The sequence below is a fragment of the Myotis yumanensis genome, unplaced genomic scaffold (genome assembly GCF_028538775.1).
Source record: "Myotis yumanensis isolate MYYU_CA2020_CCGP unplaced genomic scaffold, mMyoYum1.0.hap1 SCAF_3, whole genome shotgun sequence".
NCBI lineage: Eukaryota > Metazoa > Chordata > Mammalia > Chiroptera > Vespertilionidae > Myotis > Myotis yumanensis.
Window position 1 is genome coordinate 2,510,859 of NW_027223754.1, and position 23,698 is coordinate 2,534,556.

The following is a 23,698-nucleotide window of genomic DNA, read 5'->3' on the forward strand; positions in this document are numbered from 1 at the left end:
CCTATGAAACCTGGTTTTGTCATGCCATGAATTCCTGCTCTCCTTTTCACTCCCATCCATTAACTTACTGATAACAGTTCCCCATTTCATTAACACCCAAGTAATAAACATGAACAAAAAGCAGACAAAGATTTATACATTCATTACATTAGTTGAGAGCAAAACCAGTGTATCTATTTCATGAGCTTACTGCTTGCTTTTGCTTTAGGCAAACAGGAATAAATTTTTCTGTGTGCATTAAATATCAAAGAATTCATTATTTAGTAAGCTCAGTTTTTAATGCATTGACCTCAAGTCACAGTCATAACATTTTGAAAATGAAATATAGTCACCCTGGAAATCAATAGTACCAGTTCCCCAGCCCTCACTATAATCTGTCAAAACCCCGACGCAATCCCCGTCTAATACATTTTAGGGGGGAGGGATGTGTACTTGTGAATAAGGCTGTCCCTTGTTCAGTCCTCAGGAAAGTTATTCAAGAAGCCAAGTCACTGAGCCAAGTTAGTGTTTTGAATTATTTGATATCCAGTTTTCTAGCCAGTTTCCATATTTCACTGTCCTATATGTGGATCTGTTTTGCAAAAGTAAAATATCTAACGTCCTTGCTCACTCAGTCAAGAGACACCTAGGGAGCACAATGATAGCACCTTGCCAAGGGGCTTGCTGATGACACATCAGAAAACAGGCCTCCTCACGTAGTTGAATGTGGCATAGCTTTGAGCTGTATCCAGTGCTGAGAGGCCTACCCGGCTAAGTGGGACAATAGAAGTTGTACTTGGAGTGTGGGAATATTCCCCAACGGGAACAGTGGGTGAAATTACATACCCATTGTCACAACCATTTGGAGCCAGCAAATGACCATGGACTTGCCATACTGAACCGACAGATTAAGGGAGGAAAAGCCTCTGGGAAAACAAGTAAATGAGGAGGAGCAGAGTGAGTCTTAAATATATATCAACGGGTCACAAATCTTTGAAAAATTCACTCTTTCCCTCTCTAGGGAGGTCTCCACACCTCAAGTATCATTTGACAAAATGATTGATGGGTGATGTCAGCTGAAGAATAGGAGCTACATTTTAGATTTCAGATCACCATCCATTGGCGAAGGTTAATGGTGTTTAGAATTTTATGTCTAAAATAGAGATTGCATGAGAATGGAGGTCATCTGCAATTCATTCATGAGAAGAAGATTTGGATGCTAGAAAGATGGCTAGTGAAATGGAAGAGTCATATTTCAGTGAGCCAGTCCTTCATGATTGCCATAGACTTGGAGACAATGACCACCTTGAGATGTGTGTGTGTGTGTGTGTGTGTGTGTGTGTGTGTGTCAGAGGAGGTGGAAGACAGGGGTCTGGGACAATTGGCTTTATCTTTGGGTTCACACATCCAGCAAACAGGCTTCTTTTCCTTTACAAGCATATGGTGTAGAAGTGCTCAATTTGACTGAATCAAGCATAAGGACAATGGAGAAAAGAAATCGACTCTGTCGATCACTAAACTTGGCCAACAAGCCTTTTCTCCACAACCATTCTCTTACTCATTCTTTCCAAACCTGCCTTCGCTTATTTCCAAGTGTGTTTTGCTTGCAATCAGCTTTCACTTACCTCCGCTTTATATTCCCTATTTCACTTCTGTGTCTTATCTGTTCTGATGGCTGATATCCCTGTAAGGCAGCCCCACCTGGGGTAATCTCTACCTTGTCTGAACCTTTACGAAATCTTTGAATGTACCCATTGGTACTAATTGTATCGAGTAGTTCATAGTTTGTATCTTCCCTCTGTGTTTTCATGACTTGTTTGTTGACAGAATCTCAATTCATTTGGTAGCATCACAGGGTCTGGTATAGGAATTTTGGTTATTTGAAGTATGAAAGGAGAGATCATTTGAGCCCTTGCTTTTATTCCTATCAAAATGGTATTCTTTCCATTCCAACCATGCGTTATTGGTTTTGCATTTCACTTCCAATCTCAGAGACCAGCTTTTGGTAAAAGTGCTAAATTAGGCATGGCCTCTGATTTCTCTCCTGAACACATGTGACTCCCTCGGAGCTTTAGCAGAGCTCTGTGGTATATTAAATTTTACTGTATAAATTTCAAATAAATATCTTGACAGTTGGTTTCTGATAAATGTATACAACCATCTCATGACATTTATTAGGCTTGTATTTCTTTAAATTATCTATCCCCAAACTAAAGTTAGCAATTTGGATGTAGTCTAAATACAGAGAATCTAGAGATTTTAAGGACATCTGTGGTAGCTTAAAATAATGCACAGTGAAAATATATTTTGTCCAGTGTAGGCTGAAATAAAATGAAAAAGAAAATGTCAGTTTTATCACATTAAAATATATCCATGAAATCATTTTCTTAAGGTTCTTTAAAACTAACTTGCAACAATCTAAATCATTTCAATGGTTTAATTATATTTAAAATTATGTAGAGCATTTATAAACTCTCAAGGATCAATTCATGCTATATAGCCAATATAATGGAAATTGATAAATTGTCTACTGTGGGCTTAAAGAAATAAATTTAATGGATAATGCTAATATTTCAGAACTATCATTTCCATTTGTCAGTGACAAAGAGAAACTCCAAATTGATACTTCAGAGTTAGAGAATATGTTTTTTTTCCTATTTTATATGTCTGCTAAATTCTACTTAAAAAAAATCTTTACTGTTGAAAGTATTACATATGTCTTTCCTCCCCCCCCCATACACCTCTCCCAGCCTAACCCTGCCCCTCATCCCAGGCCTTCAACCCCCTATACAATTGCTAAGATTTTGAAACAGCCTAAGTGCCCATCAGCAGATGAGTGGATTAAAAAACTGTGGTATCTACACAATGGAATACTAAACAGCTGTAAAAAAGAAAGAACTCATACAATTTGCAACAGCATGGATGGACCTGGAGAGCATTATGCTAAGTGAAATAAGCCAGTCAGAGAAAGATAAGTATCACATGATCTCACTCATATGTGGAATCCAATGAACAACATAAACTGATTTAGAAAAATAGATCCAGAGACACAGAAGCATCAAACAGACCACCAAACCTCAGGGGGAAGGCAGGGTTGAATGGTGGGTAGGAAGAGATCAACCAATGAACTTGTATGCATATATGCATAACCAATGGACACGGGAACATGTTTTTAAATAAATCTAGTTTTTAAATAAGTGGCTAATCAACTCTCTCCTCCTCTTAATCACTGTGTGTGTGTGTGTGTGTGTGTGTAAGGGGTAGTTGGAGGTGGTCTCCAACTTTTAAGTACCAGTATATTTTAGATAAACACAAATATTTCACCTTCCCTTTCCCTAAAACATTTGCTACCACTCAGGATACCTGCCCTCCACCCACCAGTGGGGAATTCTTGCCCTGTGACTTGATAGTGATGTGCATCTCCTTTTCTCTTTTCATGGAAATAAGCAACTTTAATAAATAAAGTAACAAGTATAACTTGCGAGCAATACTTTTCTCAAGACAATTTATGTGCCTGTAGCTGATGGGTTATTAAAAAATTAGCAACATGCTATATTTTCTGAAATTGGAGTTGGAGAAAAGTTATCTTCTAGTTAGAAAGTTGTCCAGCTTGCCTGAATGTTGTCTTAGACTAAGGTGTGAGGTGATAATTATACCTGGCCAGTAGGAACAGCCCTGGTAAATAAGAATGCGATTAATCCCTTTTTGATCGAGTTATGTAAGTCAAAAGCAAAGTCACCCTACTAGCCATATAACCACCAAGATTTGTATCTCTAAAAGCATCTCATTCCAGAAACATTATTCACATTAAGAAGGTTTTAATTTACTTAGAATGGCAAAATAAAGCAATGTGAACAGCACAGTCTCAAGAAGCCTGAACTAAATTCAAGAAGCCATGTGGGCAAGAAATCACCAAATAAATGATCTGAACTGGGAATTTACTGGAACATAAGTTCTTCTGTAGTTCAGTTCTAAAGGTTTGCTCCCTATAATGTTAGGCAGTAAGGGACTAAAGCTTGAAAAGCAAACTCTTTTCTACCTCCAGACTATGCTTGCATTCTCTTTTTTAAACAACATAGCATCCCCGTAATTTAGTGACCCCAGGAGTTTACACGCGATGGGTAACATGTACATTTGAAGGGTGGTGCCTGCAGAAAGGGGCTCATTGTTTCTTATAACTTGTCCTTTTGCAGGAGTCAATAAGGACCTTTCACCACGTTTAGTTAGTAGTCACCTCAATCCTGTGATACAGGAAAAGAGAGATGATAGAACACCCATGGCTGAAGACCCAGCGAGTTGGGGTGATTTTCCCAGAGTCAACAGCCGAGTCTCAATTTACACCAGGCCCTGTGCTCCATCTTGTATTCTATCCTGTTAGCAAAGTCTCTGCTCAGATGACAAGAGTAACAGAAACTTGAGCAATCCACGTCATGGTAACCGAATTTCAGATAAAGCATTACAGTCAAGGAACACCCAAATTAAGTCCAGATTAAGTTGGGCTCTGATCTTCTGCTTTGCAGCTGTGCTCATAGTCAGGGTCAATGTCCTTTTGACTCGTGTACATAACCTAAGAGAATTCTGTTCTTCTATATAACATTGCCTCACTTAACTCTAGAGGCCATGCATTTCACACACAGCAATGTGCACATACACTCTGAAAACGAGAAGCCACACAGGGCGACCTACATGGTAAAGACGTCCAGTGTGTCTCCGGCAGTTCTCGCCATCTCGAAGTAGGTTTGCAGGATGGTGACAGTCCCAGAAAGCGCCTCATGGCCGCAGCCACAGAACAGGGCCACGCCAGCATACAGCAGGATGGTGGCGATCAGAGAGGCGTAGGGAATGCCTCCCAGGCATTTAATACAGCACTCGAAACACCCTGCACAAGGAAACAGGAAAAAAGGTATACATTAATATTTTTTGTTCATCTAATTTATTTTTTTTCAAATTTCAGCATTATGGGAAAGTATGTTTGCATTTGTAGATGACATCAGGTCAACCCTGTCAATCAAGTCTTAGGTTGCCCTGAAGGGTATAAATATCAAGTTCTTTAATTATGAACCTTCCTCCAGACAAGAGAATGATGGTGTCTGCTCATGGCTTCCTCCTCTAACCCAAACAAACAGAAGCCCTTCCTTGCCACCACGTCCTCTAACAATGAATCTACACAGATATGCATGCGTATCATTCAATCTCGACTCATTGCTCTCAAGTTTCACATGCTGAAGCTTTTATTTCAATGAAATTCATTCTTCTGAACTCCCTGTAGATGTATTTTTTAAACACTGAGTCAAAATCTGCTATTTGGGAACCCAATTGAATGAACTTTAGCCAGCAATTTTTAAAAGTGATAGAGCAGACTGGACAATGCCAGTGTCCTGCACGTGGTAAGGCAAATTATTTTAGAATCTTTTCAGTTCAGATATTGATGTATGTTGCCTTTCTAGTGACTCATAATGCAAATCTATTTCTTGCTGTGCTGCATGGTAAACAAAATGAGAAAGATATTGGCACAGTGGGAAGGAGAGAGCAGGGCAGGTTAGCATCATGGTCCACCACTGTGTCTGTTTTTGGCAAGTTTATTCTTTCAATTTCACCATTTGCAAAAAGGTGACAGTAAGATTGCCCTCAAATGATTCTTGTGAGCATTAAATGAATTAATAGTGCATGATAGAGGAGCTACTCAGTAAATATCTACCATTCTTAGATGTAACTTTAATATTAATTTAACGATTATTGTGTTGTAATATGGCTTTCAAAATTTTTTTGACCACAGTGATAACTTTTGAAGTTTTGTCACTTTAGCCTTGATTTTTAAAAGATAACTTTAAACATTTAGTTTGAGAAATCAAAAAACCACTGTTGTTAATATTAAAATTAAGCATAAGAATTTTGTAGGTGACTTATAGATATCTTCTTCTAAAATTTGACTAGAATGCCTAAATGTCGATGTTTTGCAATAAGAAATACTGATGAGCTGCTGTGTGCCAGCCACTGGTGAGAGGTCACACTTAGGTAAGAGGGTTGACATGATACAAGGAAGATGGGTTGTCTCACCTTGGGCCACCTCTGCCCCCCACTCCTTCCCCCGACACATCCTACTCCAAAGGTTTCCTCCTACTTCCTTCCTTTTGGAAATCCTTGATTAAATTTTTTTCATAATGTTGAAGCCCCTCAAAAACTCTCCACATAACTGCCTTTTTCTTTCTTCAGAAACAAATTGGACTGGAAAATGCTTTGTTATTTATTGTATGTGAGTCCTAGGAAGATCTGTGTGCATTTTATCTGGAACACCTATATGTTTGTAGCAACATATGATACATGCAATGACTGCAAAGTTCCAGAGAGCAGTAACTTCATATTCAGAGGGTTATTTAAATACTGATCATTGAACTGGCTTTCTTAAGAGAATTATAGCTCAGCTCATCTGCTCCAGAGGAGATAAAAAGAAAGGAAGCCGACACACACACACACACACACACACACACCCCAGGTGGGGAAGTTGGAAAGGTTAGAACAGCTTGACTCTTCATACGATAGGAGGAAATATCTCCAGCAGATGGAGGAGACCAGTGTGTGTAGTATCTGAATGTCACTGAACACAGTTGTGGATAGAGATTAACAGAGTAGCGGAAAAATCTTTGAACTATTCTCAGTCTCGCCATGGTGTAAAATTGACATCTTACTGATCATTTAAAAATTAAAACAAATAAAATTAGTGCCAACTCAAGAAAGAGTTACTCCTAATTTTGGCAAGTGCCTCAAACAGCCCCATGATCTCAAATCTCATTCCTTCGTGATTTCTCTCCCCGATTTTTCTCGAAGAATCTGATACAGGTTTGTGAGATTGCTGCTATAGGCATGGAGGTGTCAAGACCAGAATAGCAAGTTCAACAAAACCCTTCAGAATGGAATTTCAAATATAAAGAAAAGGGTCCAAACATCAAATTCCTAGGTAGGAATTACCTTTGCTGGTCCTAGACCTAAAGCATATGACAATAAAGGTAAAATCAGGAGGAGTTGGGCTTAGGAGCAAATGACGTGGTAAACTCAGAGAGATGGTCACCAAAACTGCCACGGAGGACATCTGGTTCATTCCATTGCTAGTTCACAGTCAGTTTCTACTCATTTCCCATTTCCCTGACTGCTGTTTAGATGGACCAGTACTAGCCTCCATGCCAGCAAGTTATCCCTAGTTACCTAGACTATATATTCCGTGTGTGTGTGTATGTGTGCGCGCACACATGCACACGCGTGCACACGCGTGCTATTAGTGTCACAGTCACTAACTATGGCTTCGAGTAGTGACTTTTAAATTTAGAAAAACATGAGATAAATTGCAATACTGAGTAACCCCAAATTGACAACCCTGAGTTAACAGGCATTTCCAAGTGAGTTTAAGATCTCCAAATTAAATGGAAATCTTTCTTTTACTCCCTGTTTAAATGCTGCCATTTAAATTGCTCAGGATTATATTACCCCTCTTGACAAATACACATTCCTCTACACCTCCGTTCCTCCCAGGTCAGGCTGGAACCTTCCAGTTTAAGTCCTGATCCTCTGCAAGACTGTCGCTCAAAGTAAGAAACTTTGAGTGCCTCATCTTGCACAGTTGGCACTTGTGAGGGGCTGGGTCCTAATTACCCTGCGCTTCTGCAGGGCCTGAGTTGCCTGTTGGATTGAAGCGAAGACTCTCCGAGCTCCCATCCGGGAAGCAGTGCACCATCTCAGCATTTTCTCCAGCTGCCAGAAGCCCACGCAGTTGCTGGCAGGGGAGGGAGCTTCTTCTCACCCACAGTGAGGAACAGCCTTGGCAGAGCAGCAGCGTTGCCACAGCAACCAGGCTCCAGGGCCCAGGATATGCTCCCAACCCTCCCAGCCCTCCTTCTTGGAGGCTGTGGAGTCTGCTGCCACCCATCACCACGTTTTCACTGCACCTCAGGTGAGAAACCAGTCTGTTACATCAATACCACTGAAAGCGTCCTGAGTGGAGTGTGGGCACCGGAAGGAGACACCTTTTTTCAGAAATTATAAAGACAATAGAGAGTCCTTTGCACCAGAATCATTTTCAGGACCAGATATAATGAGAATAGGGCCCATGGATTCTTGAACAGAGCTGATGGTTCAAATGTTGAACACAGAATTTACATGGGACTAGAACTACCTGTAATACACATTCCTCAGATCCAGTTCCTAGTTGCATTTTCTCAAATGAATTAACACTAAATTAAAGGGCTGTAGGAGACCTTCAGCACAGTCTGAAACATTTGCCTAGTGCTTTGTGGGGTTATAGGTTGACTTATCCCAACACAAAAATTTCAAAGGAAATAAAAACTCTTGAGCTAGCCTATTTTTTTAAAAAAGATGAGCTATATGGTTAATTTACTTCCACTTAAACATTGTGAAATAAGCACAAGCCATTGCATTTGCTCACCCACAGGTGCTCCAAAATAAATAATGGGAAAGGAATCTAACACAACAGAATGGGCATGGTAGACAGACAGGTGGGAAGACAGACCAACACAATGGTGGACCACTGAAAGGAGGTTGACAAAGGAGATTGACAAAAGACTGACAGTTTACTCATTGACAAATTTTCTGAGCATCATTGACCAATGAGTTGATTCTTCTCTCGCATCCTCCAGCATCACCTTGTCATTACCAAGCATTCAGAGAGGCTTGGGTCTGTCTATGGCAGTGGTTCTCAACCTTCTGGCTCTTTAAATACAGTTCCTCATGTGACCCAACCATAAAATTATTTTCGTTGCTACTTCATAATGGTAAGGTTGCTACTGTATGAATCATAATGTAAATATCTGATATGCAGGATGGTCTTAGGCGACCCCTGTGAAAGGGTCGTTCAATTGCCAAAGGGGTCGCGACCCACACGTTGAGAACCATTGGTCTATAGGCTGTCTCTTTTGCTCTGTCCATCTACGAGTCTGTTCCTGGGCCACACCACACTGCCCTATAGTAGTTCTTGGTTTGTCGTGGAGGAAATTATCCAACTTGTTCATCTTCCTTCTGTGTGTCATGCTATTCATGGCCCTTTCACATTAACATATACATTTTAGGGACAGTTCATCTGATTCCACAATTTAACTCATTGGGATTCTAATTGGTATTTTCATCGTGATTTTGCATCTAGAAAATTTGTAAAATTCTCTTTGGGACCTTCTGAATTATTTTCATTTTGTGAATTATTTTGAGAGTGTTATGCTGATAATCATATCATCTGTGAAAATTTTGAGCTTTATCTCTTTTCATTTTTTGTACCTTCTCATCTACCTTTCTATTGACTTTATTGGGTAAAATGCAGTGAGGAGAGTGGTAGTAATGATAAAAGGCACATTTTCCTGTTCTTGATATATATATTTTTAAAAAGCACTTTTCATGTTTTATCATGAAGTGTAATGTCTGCTGTTGGTTTATTGGTTAGGGAAGGTAAGGTCATTTTAATTCTGAATTCCATAAAATGTTTTTATCCCCATCTGTTGAAATAATTTTATGTTTTTGTTTTTTTCTCTGCCATTTCAATCATTATTTTCTAATTTAAACTAAACTTGAATTCTTGAGAAAAATCCAACTGAATCATACTGTATTTTTAATGCATTGCTGAATTTGTCATGCTAACATTTTGTTCAATACTTTTTGCATTTACCAATTCATTCCAGAAATAGTTACTCAGCCCTCACCAGGCACTAAGATAAACAAGACCCCTACTTTCATCCTAGGGGAGGGAGACGGATAATACACCAGAGGCAGAAGTGATACATGTGAGATTGTGAAAAGTGCAGAGAAGAAAAGCAAATCAGGGAAGAGGGGTTGGGGACTATCGGCCCAATGGCTTCAGTGTCCATGTTTTTCAGGGAAGGAATAACTGAGAGGACATTTTCAAAGAGACAGGAAGGAGGTAAAGGAGCCTTGTAGGAGGCTGTTATCTAAGAGGCTGTCTGGGAGAAGGAGTTTCAGAGGAAAAGTCAGTGCCAATGTCCTGAGGCCAGTATATGCCCAGAGAGTTTGAGGAAAATCTGAGAAGCCAGTGGTGGTAAAATAGATAGAACCAAGGGAACATAGGACGAGGTTATAGACATATGGGTATGACAAGGACATCTATGTTAATGAATGTGACTGAGAGCTAATTTTTGTTTTCTTGTTTTGGATCAAGTTTACCCTAGTCTTGTAAAGCAAGTCCCTATTCCTCTGCCCTGGGTTGTCTGTGCAAGGGTTGGCTGCACAGCAATTATTTGGTAGAACCCACCAGTAAAACATTTCCAGCCACTTGTGTAGTTTATAAAAAGAAGTTTAACTACTGATCTGATTTGTTAATGGTTATAGAACTAGTCAAATTTTCTATTTCTTCTTAAGGCTTTTGCTAAGTTCCATATTTGTAGGTATTCATAAATTTAAGTTCAGATTTAAAATTTTGATGAAATTGTAGGTAACTTTGTTTTATGGTATTTTGAATTTATTAATCATCTTCACATATTTTATTTCCCTAATGATTTCAATTCCTTCCTTCCTTCCTTCCTTCCTTCCTTCCTTCCTTCCTTCCTTCCTTCCTTCCTTCCTTCCTTCCATCCTTTTGTCCTTCCTTTCTTCACCCCTACTGCCTCATCTCTCTCTCTCTCTCTCTCTCTCTCTCTCTCTCTCTCTCTCTCTCTCTTAAAGTGCATTTGTCAGGACAGCCTATGTTTTATGTTCTATGTTGCCACAAAATAAAATAATATTCAATGGCTTAAAACATCACATTTATTTTTCAATCAGGCTATGCTGTAACATGTCCACCAGGCTAGTCATGGGCTCTCTGCCCATTCAGAAGCAGAGACTGATAGAGGAGACATCATATCACCAGCATAAAAAATATCAGGAAGCTCTCACTTTAAAAAGGAATTACTCCGGGCTGCCAGGGACACACCAATGGCTAGTTTTCACAATATAGATCGAGGCCCCACAATCACAGGGACTCGGCGAATAGCATTAATGGGGATCATGATAAGTAATGAAAATGGTTTTTCAATATGACTCTTCTTTTTGGTATGGTTATTTTATGTTTCATTATTTTCTATTTTAAATTAGTTCTTTAGTTTACTTTCTATGGGTTCATTTTGCTGCACATTTCATGATGTCTTGAGATGAATGCTGAGCTCTTTAATTTTCAGTCTTTCTTCATTTCTAATAAAAACATTTGAAGATATAAAGTTCCCTTCTGATTTTACTTCCACAAGTTCTCATATATAATCTTTTTATTATTGTTCACTTATAAAAACGTTTTCTAAAGCCTATCACGATTTCTTTTACATATATTGATTTCAGAGAAGAAGAGAGAGGGCGAGAGAGACAGAAACATCAGTGATGAGAGAGAATTGCTGAGTGTCTGTCTCCTGCACACCCTACACTGGAGATCGAATTCACAACCGAAACCATGACCTCCTGGTTCCTAGGTCGATGCTCAACCACTGAGCCATGCCCTCTGGGCTCACGATTTCTTTTTGACACACACTTTATTTATATATTTGTTTTCTTTGGTTATTTTTTTGGTTTAACTTCCAAATATATGAGATTTTCTATTTTTCAGTTTATTTGTTTTTACCTTAATCGCATTGTTGTTAGAGAGCACAGTCTATACAATAGCAATCTATTGGAATTTATGTTGAATGTCTTTACCTTATTTTTAAAAATTATTTTTCATCACCATTTATCCGCCCTACATCCTCCTCCACCTCCACCCCCACTCCCCCAGCAATCACAACACTGCTCTCCATGTCCATGATGACTTCCTTTAAGTTAAATCTTAGACTTTATTAATAATATTCTAATGACTATGCATGATGTCAGATGGTATGAGATTTATTGGGATGATCACTTGGTAAGTTATATTCTGTCTAGTCACTGGGGTATACGCCTGAAACTAATATAATATTGTATGTCAACTGCAATTGGAAAATAAAAAAATGATTAAAAAATAAATCTGAGATTTGAGAGCTTTTCAGTCTCTAAAGGGAACAGAAGTTAAGGGTGTAACACAGCAGAGCTTGCTTCTATCAGTTCCTGAGGAGAAGTCTTTCTCCCTCAACAGCACCCAAGGTAAAGGACAGAACTTTTCTTTTCTGTCCTACACAGAATTGTGTCATTACTGTTGTTCTATCTGTTTGTTTTGTTTCAGTCTGTATGTTTGGTTTAGCCTTCCACCCAAGCCTCCCGGAGTCCTGGTTGTCCTCTGTGTATGCCACGCTCACTCTCATCAGGGACTCAGGCTGTCTCCGCACCTCCACCTCCGGGATCACAGGTCAACAAATCAGAGTGGCAGTAAGCCCAGAGTTCAAAATTACTCAGGTAAAGTAGAAAAAAGCCCTTGGTGTGAAGTGCAGCAGATTAGGAAGATGACAGTAATACCACGGTTCAGAACTGTGCTTTGCAGAAAGCTTTCACTGTAAACTTACAGCCAACAGACTTCCCGACAGCCAACCCTTTAGTTGATGACATAGTTGTCTATATTTTCAAAGCATTTTACCAAAGAGCTCAAATAATGGCCCAACATTATAAAACTTTGCTAACATTTTATTTAGATACATTCCTGGCCTAACAGAGTACAGAGTTAAGGTAGACATTAGAATAATTGGGGACAAAGTGCCATTATCAAGATAACAAACTTAAATGACAGCTTTTAATGTTAACTATTTTAGTCATTGCTATAATACTATGCTTAAATTATTTCCGAATTTTGAAAAGAAATTCTTGAATAGGCAGAAGTTGGAGATTTTCATTATAACCTCCTAACTTTGTGTCTGGGTACCAAAGTCACCAGGGATTTTATCAATAACAGAGTCCAGGGTCCCCTCTGTCGAAAAGGTACGTTTCTGTTGGGAGCGTCGGTGGCCTCTGATGTGCAGGGACCGTGCAGTGTTACACGTGAGCACACTCAATGCCAGCGTGCTTGAAAACGAGCGGGTGGACTAGATACATGTGTAATGCAGGGATTACAAAGGATTTGCTCTAGGAATGTTGAACAGGATTGAACAAAGTCTACAGCGTCTAACGAAATGGCATCCGTGAGAATTTTTGAACAGTTCCAGGGCATGAGAACAGGGCCAATACTTCCCATGCATTGGTCTGCGTGATCTCCATGCCCCACGAGGCGGGTGCATTACAGACGGGCGATTTCTCAAATGACTATTGAGCGTTTATCCTGAAAAGTAGATGAATGTTCTGGGATAATAGTGACATTTTTCTTTTTAAAATATTTTTACTATGAAAATGTTTTACTATGAAAATGTTTATAACAGTAACATTTACAATTTTCAAAAATATATCCCTAACTATGGAACATTCTGTATTGGTGAATGTTTTGATTAATTGAGCTGATTTCCTGAGGCCAGAAAGTTAATTGCTTCAATGGAGCCACCCTCCCTGGCTGGATAAATAAGGCCGAGGGTGAGAGAGCTGGGGTGGGAGACATTATTCCGATGTGCGAGCAGAATCTTTGGGAGGAGGGAGGTGTAGTACAGGCTGCTGTCTTCAGACACCTTTGCGGTTTCTGCGGAACACATCTTGCTTGTTCAGATGATGTTAGAAATCCAGGTAAAGCCCTCATGTAATGACTGACCTGATTAACATAAATATGGCATGGCCTGCCTGTTTCCTCGCAACTCCCAGACTTGTTCAAGACGTTGTTAGCATGTTGGTTGGGGTATCCATTGCTGCCTAGCAAGCCATGCCCAAAATATATTAGCTTAAAACAACAATACATTGTGGTTTCTCACATCTTCCTGGCTTTACTGGACTCCAATGGACAGTTCTCACTTGGACTCATTCCAGTGGCTGCAGCTGAAAGAGGAATAGGGCTGGAGGCAATGAATGCTCCATTGGGGGGGGAGGGGCACTAAATGGGATGAATGGGGTCCTGAGCGCATGCCTGGGGTATGACTTCCTAGGAGCATCTCACTTCAGGTGGAGAGAGAGAGAGAGAGAGAGAGAGAGAGAGAGAGCCAAAGTTTCCAATCTTCTTAAAGGCCAAGCCCAGAAATGGCAGAGCATCATTTTCGCCACAGTCGACTGTCAAAGTCCTCACAGGTAGCCCAGATTTTGGGGTGGGGGCGGTTTGAGAAATTGACTTGAACCCTGGATGGGAGGGGTGGTGAAGAGTTTGAAGTCCTCTTTAATCCAATTTAAACTTGAACTCTCTACCCCGGGATTGCTTTGTTTTTCTCCATGACACTCATCAGCACCTGACATATTCTTTCTCTTGCTTGTTGACTTTATTGACTCTCCTCACCCACAGTGTAAAAACTCGGAGGTCAAACATTTCTGGGTTTTGCTCATTTCTGTTTGAGAATTCCTGGAAAAATATCTGACACATGATAGATGCTCAATTAATATTTGTTGAATAAATGAATTCATTGGGAAATCTGTTCTGACAACCAGCTAGAACGGGTCAAGAAGAGGTCGTCAGTCTCAAAGCTCCCACCGTGTTCACCTTGCAGACAAAGGTCAGAATCATGACAATTTCCGACTTTGGGAGCAAGACAGAGAAACTTGGAAGATAGCTATCAGTTACTACACTGGTTTTCCTTTTATTCTTCCCTTGTCCCCAAATCAGCTGCTTTTTCGTTCAGAGTAACTGAAACAGTGCTTATATAGATTCTCTAACTGCCTCCTGAAAATTGCATTATGCTGTTTTACCCTGAACATTCCCAGAAGTTTCAAAATGGGCATATACCAGGTAGCTTTTGCAATTCGTCACAAACTGCTCTCTTGAAATACTGGCAAGAGCATCTCAGTGGTCAAGCACATTTGGAAATAGTCAAAGCAGCAGCATTTCTAAGTGGAAATGGCATTTCGGCAGGCTGTCTCTTTTCTCAAGCATCACAGACTTTCAAAAGCTAAATATATTTTTAAATCCACGGGATAATGCTTCTTTTCTCCTGTCTCTTTCTCTCATTAGAGGAGCTATTGTCACACGCTTTGCTCCCTGAAGGCCAGGGAAGCATTTGTTCAAAGCCTCTAATAAATCTTGTTGAGTCTTTTAGAGGAAAAGCTGATTTTATCTGAGCCAAGTATAAGCCTGTCATCTTGTTGCCTCTATCACAATCTGAATGAGCACCCTGATCACAAAAATATAGACGTGCTTTTTTTTATCACAGAGATTTTTCACTCCTGACTAATTGTCCTGGACCCCTAATACTTAGTGTCCTTTGCTTCTTTGGATCATATCCCACATGACTCCTAGATAGTGGCGACTGAAAAATAAGGGTTTAGAGAGAGCCGAGAAGGCAACAAAGCAGTGTGGACACGTGCTGACGGACATGCCTGTTAGCTCCCCTTGTATTCCACTCACCATGGGGCGCATCTTCATGAGAGCTCAGCCCTCATGTGAAAACCTGTACTTCACATGAATCTCTTTATTCCGCATCGCTAATCCCTAGGATTGTCTGAAGACACACAAAACTCATTTTCGGCTCCTGCCAGTCCCCTCAGGTGGCTGTGAAGTGAGAGTCGCTGCAGAAGAACAGAAGAATGACCCGAAACCTGAAATACAACATGTGACTCCATAGTCTCCAGGACCACCCTGCACTGGGGATGGCGCTCCGCCACTGGGGTGTGCCAGAGGATTGACCAGGAGCTTCTGAGATGACAGACTAGGATTTCGGGAACTTAACATATCCAGCATTTTACCCCGTTTGGCTCGTGAACACAGCAAGCATGGGTTCACTCTAAGGACTTCTATTTGCTGTTCTTTTGTTGGTTTAGTGACTTTGCACAGGAAGGCTGAGTCAACTTCACCCATCAAAATCTCTATCCTTCAATTTCAATTATATTGAAAACAATATACTGGAGTCACACAACAATACAACCAAAGGATGGAGCTTAACCATGGGCAAACCTTAGAGGTGCGTTTCCTAATGTAGAGGAAAACGGTAATTTTTGCCTTTGGCCCTGACTGGTCCTTGTTAAGGAAGAATGAAAAGACCCCGCAGAAAGCAATAGCAGAACTGTGTTCTATCTATGTCTGCTTCTTCTTCTTCTTCTTTTTTTTTTTTCAGTAAGCAGCAGTCACTTAAACTTTCCTAGTATATGTTTTTTATATTTTTAAAAAGCAAAATCTTATTTTAGAAAAGTCCTTTGGGGGACTGTGTGGGGTAAACGATTGCCTTTTCTATCCTTAAAGCTGCTGTGTAAACTCAGCAAAGCCCTAGGTTGGACGGTCCTTAAAGACACTGCTTACTAAATAAAGACTTTGTTTGGAATTAAAACAGGGAAGACAGCACTTTGTATTGACAATGGAACCGTTGACGCTCCATGCAGTTTCAGCAGGTGCCTATGGTCACATTTAGGCAGTGGAAAGGACTTTTTCTCAGCCATCTGACAATGTGCATGTGAAAACTAAACTTGGAAGTAAGAGAAAAATACTGTAATTTGAGTGAAAGACATTTAAATGGTTTTACCTAATGTAATGAAAATGTATTCTAATGGTATGGCAATTTTTATGATTTTCTTTTAGTTCACCAATGTGAAGCAAATTCCATGTAACAATTTATAAAATTATATTATGCATAATATATAATATGCAAAATTTTCTCTTGACCATTAAAATAATAATATTTTTTTAAAAAATCCTATAATTGTTTGAAGATAATAACCTGGGAGAAGAGGTTTAGCGTAACCCAGCGGTTCGCTCAGGATGAGATTCTAAGTGAGAGCTATGATGCTGCTGTTTGGTTACACAAGGATGAGAGAGTTACCATCATTTCCCTTCTATTTACAGAAACACAGGCCTGAAGGTTTCACAACCAGAACTGAAGGAGGAAAATCCAGGGGAAACTGGCTACAACAGTGACCTTGACCATCTCATGACCGGGAAGCAAATCTCCCAGAGGGACTGGGGCTCCATCCACGTGTGATCCCAGACAAAGGTTTAAGGAAAACAAACTCACCATCTGCAGGAACTGCCTCCCTCATTTCTCAACATTATCAGGACTCCCACTTCAACCACATATTTGACTCTTAAATACATAGACAGAGCTGACGAATCAGGCCTACCAGTTTGAAAATCTAACACATGCCAAAGTGCCAAAGGGGAAGTCAGAAGAATATTTTGGGAGAAGGTTGGCCAGCATGATATATTTCTACCCAAAAGTCCATAATTTGAACCGGTAGACTTATTATACTTTAGTCATTTATTACCTCAAGTAAGAGAAAATATAGAATGCTCATCTAATAGACTGGCTGCTTTTGACAATGAATAATAAAAGGGAGCTGGCTTCATCATTAATAGAGATGTACTAAGTCACCAAATGTTAAATCTGTTACGAGAGAAATAATAGAGTGAGATGGAGAAGACACAGAGAGGACAATATGGAAGCAGCAATCAGAAGCAGTTTGGCTGCAAAAGGAAGAAGGGGACAAGGTCAACAGCCACACTGCAGTTGCTAGGACCTGTGGAAAGAGGGGAGAGGTTTTTAAAATTTTATTATTATTTTGCATTCCAATTTTTTATTTTTAAAAATATTTTATTGTCTAAAGTTTTACATATGGAATACTATGCTGCTATTAAAAAGAAAGAACTTTTACCATTTGCAACAGCATGGATGGAACTGGAGAGCATTATGCTAAGTGAAATAAGCCAGTCGGAGAAAGATAAATATCACATGATTTCACTCATATGTGGGATATAATGATCAACATAATTTGATGAACAAGAATAGATCGATTTAGAGACAAATGGTGGGGGGTTAGAGAGCAATCAAAGAACTTATATGCATGCATGTTAGCATAAACAATGGACACAGACACTGGGTGGTGGGGGCATGCCCAGGCTGGGGAGGGATGGGAGAGGGGATCAATTGGGAAAAAAGGAGACATATGTATAAAATTTTATTTTTAAAATATTTAAAGATGATAGGAAGCCAACAGGAAATCCAGTGGTGAAGTTGAATGTGCATGATAGACAGAATAAATTGGTTATACAAGAGTTCATTGATGTCAGGAGGAGAGGGGAAAGAATTGTGGCTACAATACAAGTAGACATTCTATTTTGATTTCTTGCTTTGTTTTTTAAGCTAACGGGAGAAATATTCCACAAAGTGACACTGAATGGTAGCTAAACCTTGTACTTACTTCTATTTATTTAAATGTCTGGCATATTGATTAGATTGGTAGCTGACATAATTGGGAAATGACATCTTTATGTAGGGACTCTGTTGGTAAATTTGTTAAAGTCTCTAAATAATGTTCTAGTTTTACTTTCCAGGGTTTTTGTAAGAACTGTTGTGATAGTGCAGAAAACCAGGATACAGTCCGTGGTGCATCCCCATCGTTGTGGTTATGTAATAGATGGCACAGTTCTTGACTTAAGGTGACCATTTCTTTATGATCTGGATTTGCATATTTACAAATATACAAGGCCTGGCACAAACCAGATGCGCAACAAGTATTTGTGAATGGACAATTAATGAATCTGGAACGCGCTCTGCGGGGGATCAGTATTAGTTTTTCTAACTCGTTCCAGCTCCCAAGAGAGCTGCCTGAATGAGTCCGATAGAAAGTTAGCTCAGGTGACCCCTTCATCTTACAACCCTTCAATGGCTCTTTGGTAGACTCAGAGTGTCAGCCACGTTCTAATGAAGGTCAAAGCCCTCAGAATTTCAACACCTGTCACCTCTCTGAACTTCTCTTTGACTGAGGTAGTGCTCACTTAGCTCCAGCCCCACTGCACTTGCTTCTCCTCAAACATGACAGGAATGCTTGTCTTGAGGTTTTAGCACTGGCTGTTCCTTGTTCCCATAATGCTCTTCCCTCCAATATCTACATGGCTGTTCCTTCACTTCCTCAAACGGCAGAGCCCATCTTTTTTTTTAATCTAAAACTCTGATAGTTCCCATTCCTGTCTCTTTTATTCTATAGTAATTAATGCCTTCGAGTATAGCTCTAGTATACAATTTAAATTCCATGTTTGTATGCTTCTAGAATGGAAGATCCATTAGGACTCTCACCTTTAGGAGTCTTGTTCATTGCTGTATCTCCAGCACCAAGACAGTGCCTGACATATAGTAATGCTAATACATATTTTCTGACCAAATAAAAAATCATTACTATCAGATTAATCTCTCTTTTCTTAGTTATGGAAGTGAAAATAGAAGTCTTAACCAATAAATGTCGTGCAAATGAAAGATACTGTCATTGTAAGCTTGTCATTATACTATAGTTAACAAAATCAAATGTTTATCTGCCTTCCCTAACAATGAGAAACAAAAAATAAGAACCCCCAGGAAAAGGAAGCAGGAATTCATTTACTCGTGGCACAGATCTGCTTATGAACCTAAGAAAATACAGACTGAGACTCAACAGGCACATTTGTAGGACACTCAGAGCAGAGCTGGAGCAGGGCTGGAGCAGTGGCACATCCCGATGGCCAGAAAGGCATACTTTGATACTGATACTCTTCCATCACCTTTGCAAATCATAAAGCATGAACCTCGAATTCCTTAGTTTTATTTACATACATAATAGCAGATCATGCTGGTGGTTGGATGGGACTGGATGAGGCATCAGAACAGACGCCTCTCCAAAGAGGACACGCATGGGCCAAAAGACATAGGAAAAGATGCTCAGTGTCACTAATCATCAGGGAGATGCAAATCAGAACCACAAGGCGATGTCACCTCAGACCTGTCAGTTTGGCTATTCTCAACAAAGCAACAAACAGCAAGTGCTGGTGAGAATGTGGAGAAAAGGGAACCCTTATGCACTGTTGGGGGGAATGCAAATTGAAACGCCTTATGACCCAGAAATTCCACTTCTGGGAATTTATGGGAAGAATCCTGAAACACTAGTTCAAAAGAATGTTTGCACCTCTCTGTTCTTTGCAGCGTTATTTACAATAGCTAAGATCTGGACAAAGCACAAGTTAGGTGAGTGGATAAAATTGCTGTGATACATTGACACCATGGAACATTACTGGGCTCTAAAAAGGAAAAAAAATTCACCCTTTGCGACCTGGAGAACATTATGCTAAGTGAAATAAGCTGGTCAGAGAAAGACAAGCACCCTATGATTTAACATGTGAATTTAATGAACAAACTGAACTAACAGGCAAAACAGAGACACACTCACTCATGGAAAGAGAGCAGGCAGACAGCTCTGGTATGACGGAGGGTTGTTGAGGGGGTGGAGGGATTGAGCAAACAAGAAAAGAAGAGCGAGAACTCATGGACGTGGACAATAGTGTGGTGATGGCAGGGGGGAAGGGAAGTGGGTAGAGGTGGAAGAGGGTATAGAGGGGATAAATGGTGATGAAAAATATAAAAAATAAAGAGATATTAATATAAGCAGAGTAAAGGTGGAAACTGACAGACCTGTCTTCGAATGTTAGGCCGGCCATGTACTAGGGGTTGGTTGGGTTTAAACCAGCGACTTGCCCTTTCTGAAACTCAGTGATGTTTCTTATCTGAAGCTTCCACTGCAGAGATTTCTTTTATAGGATACAACATAAGTGACCATAAAATGTACTTTCCAGTTCAGGATGTCTGCGAGAATAGAAGAAGAGAAGATGTTCTTAATAACCACGCTGGACATGCAGCAACCGTAGAGGTTGCTCTGGATAAACAGACAGTCCTGAGAACTGGGATGCATGGCCCCGGATCAAAGGAGATTCTGCACCTGAGAACACCCGGCTGCCACCGCGTGTTCCACAAACAGTGGTTTACACAGAGACTCGGATTACATGGCGCAATGGGTATACATGCACTGCCTGATTTTGAATGTCACTTACTTTGCAACTACTACAATGTCCATACCTTTTAAAAGAGGGGACAGGTTCTTCCATGACTGTGTGTGTGTGTGTGTGTGTGTGTGTGTATAATACACTTTTCCTCATTAAATTCATCTATTACTGTAATCTGAAGTAGCAAGGGATTTTGAAGGATTTATATTAGTTTCAGTAAGTGATACACTTATAATACAGAAATATCCCAACCTGTACTTTAAAAACATACACAAATAAAGAGAAGCATTTGACACGACAATATGACCCTTATTAATAAACTCAAATGCTTAGCGTCTTGCAGTAGCAGATGTCAGGAGGGCTTATTGTAGTCCCCGTATAATTGAAGGTTATCATTAACTTGCCGCTTATCGCAGATGAATATTATGAAATGTACTAGGATTTGCATTTAGATAGGGGTTTGCATTCTGAAGGGATTTCCCATCTTGTGAGCCAATTGTTTCCCAAGAATTTCCATGTTATCATCTGAGCTTTATAACCTGAGGAAACGCAGCCATGGAGATAGGGCCTGATCTGCCCAGGGCAGGAAGGCTGCAGCGGCCCAGTTAGATACAAGGCAGATCTGTTCACCGTCAGACCCACGGGAGGGACAGGCAATAATAAGATGCCTGAAACTGGCATGCTGCTTCCCTCTGGAAGCCTACAGCCCAGTGGCAAATATGGCTTTTCACCGTGTAACATCACCTCTTTATGGAAAAGATTGAGAAATCAAGCCATTTAAACAGTTCAAGCTAATTTTAAAAGTTAACTTCATCGTCCTGTGTCCTTGCTGATTTACCTAGCTCAGGAGAAAACCTCTTTATGAGAGACAGGAAGACCTTGAACTTCCTCCACGAAGCAGATGCTTCTCTCAGGCCATCCTGTGCTCTCGACTTCACTCAACGGGTGTCTAACTCATGCATTGGACCCTGGAGCGACCATGAAAAGATTAGGATACACAGACCAGGGCAAAGGCTAGGTTTGTACCTGCACAGCTTTTAGCCTAATTACACATTTAAGAATTGTGGGTACATAGGATAGGCCCCTAACTTTGCTTAAAAAGGAACCTTAACCTATCTCGAGCATGGCACTTTAATTCCAATTCGAGAATCAGTTTAATTTAAAAGATGAAAATGGCCTGGCCAGTGTGGCTCAGTGATTGAGCGCTGATCCATGAGCCAGGAGGTCACAGTTTGATTCTCTGTCAGGGCACATGCCCAAGCTGTGGGCTTGACCCCCAGTAGGGGGCACTTAGGAGGCAGCCTATCAATGACTGTCATCATTGATGTTTCTCTCTCTCCCTCTCCCTTTCTCTCTCTGAAATAAATAAAAACATATTTTAAAATATAAAAGATGAAAATGTCATCCATGACAATATTATTAATGGCATTCCTATTTAATCTTTCAACCCCAAACGCCCGAATCCCTGTGCAGGAGGTCACGTTCGATGTTTATCAGACTCAAATTTGACCACGCTGAACTTTCAGCATCGTAAGCTGATTCCCACCATCCCACGCTTGAAAAAAATATAGTGCACTTTGATTCAATTCCTCTCTTTTGTTGCCTACGGTCAATCCAAAATCAGGTTGCTTTAGTTTTTTTAATTTTTTTGTCAAATCTTTTCTTTGGCATTTCCGGCTCTGCCATTTTAACTTATAACCCTTCAATTCTCACTGGGATTTATGCTCAGAATCGCATTCTGTTCCCTGGTTATAGTGTTCTCTTCCCTCACACACATCCCAATAGTCGTCAGCGGATTCGCTTCAGCCCCTGCTACTGATCATTTCTACGCAGACATGTTTTTATCCAAGGCTGTTGGTCTTTGTGAGTTTTCCAGGTTCCACAGTTCATGTGAAATTATTTCAAATGCAGTCAGTCCCTCACTTTAGAGAGTGATGCCGGAATCTTACATCAGGTAAACTATTCCGTATCCTGTTTCTGTGCTGGGAATCCCAACCCGATGGCAGCCAAAACGTTTCCTTCTGAGGCTGGACTACACTTTTGAACTTGGTTCATGTATAAGAACGTTTTCTCACCACCGAGGCTTCCAATAAGCGGTAAGCCAGACTGAACGCCTCCCGAACTGTCATGAAACAATATTTATCTTTGTCCAGAACAATGCCATCGAATCTACTTTTTTAAAATATGGGTCACTTAGCACCTCTTATAAAAAATTTCAAAGAATGTCCTTCTGGAGTTTTCCATGACTTTAGCATATTTTTTGTTTTGTTTTGTTTCTAAAACCTAGAATTAATAGCAACACCTATTTTTATGCCAAGAAAACCTTCCAGGCACTTACAGTGTGAAGACTGAATGTGGGGATTAAGCAGGAAAACTCAAAACAAATGGGCCTAGATTTTCAGAATTTAAAAATCTTAGAGGTCTTGTGAAGAGAAATTGACCATACTTATCTGCAGAGTTGGCCCCACATTCTGTCTCATTTAGGAAGAAAAAGGGGTTGTTATTCCTAATTATTGTCATTAAGTGGCCCGTTTTTAGTTCCTGATAACAAATACACTGTGATGAATGCATAGATATTACCACTGTAAGATTTTTTATAAATAAGAATTATTAACCAAAAGTAGAATACAAATTAGGAACCTGTATTATTTATAAGTCTAAGAACAAATGGGCTGGAAGATAAACAGTGTGCATAAAGCCATTTAAAAATAGGCCAGCATAAAAATAGAAAGGCAATCACACCTCTTTCTACACTCAATCTGGTGGATCTTACCCACAAATTCCCTGAGACTAAAGTGATGACTTATAGAAAGGACTCTTAGGAGGAGGCATTTATCAATGTGAATAAACCAACTTAGAATCTTGACATATGAGACTCTATCTTACTCATCTTCTTAGATTGACCTCTTGCTACCAATTGATTGTCTTCTGGTGCACCAAACAGTATCAATGCTAAGCTTATTTTTTAATATCTCTAAAAATAATTAAAATGCTATA

General features: G+C 40.0%; 1 protein-coding gene across 2 annotated transcripts in view; it reads right to left on the reverse strand.

Moving 5' to 3' along the window:
• Positions 1 to 23,698, reverse strand: part of GPM6A (glycoprotein M6A) — a 179,022-nt gene that overhangs the window by 22,977 nt on the left and 132,347 nt on the right. For both annotated transcript variants that reach the window (XM_070408117.1, XM_070408118.1), the window contains exon 2: positions 4,666 to 4,858. In XM_070408117.1, the coding sequence (XP_070264218.1) occupies positions 4,666 to 4,858 (193 nt within the window). The remainder of the gene's footprint in view (positions 1 to 4,665; positions 4,859 to 23,698) is intronic.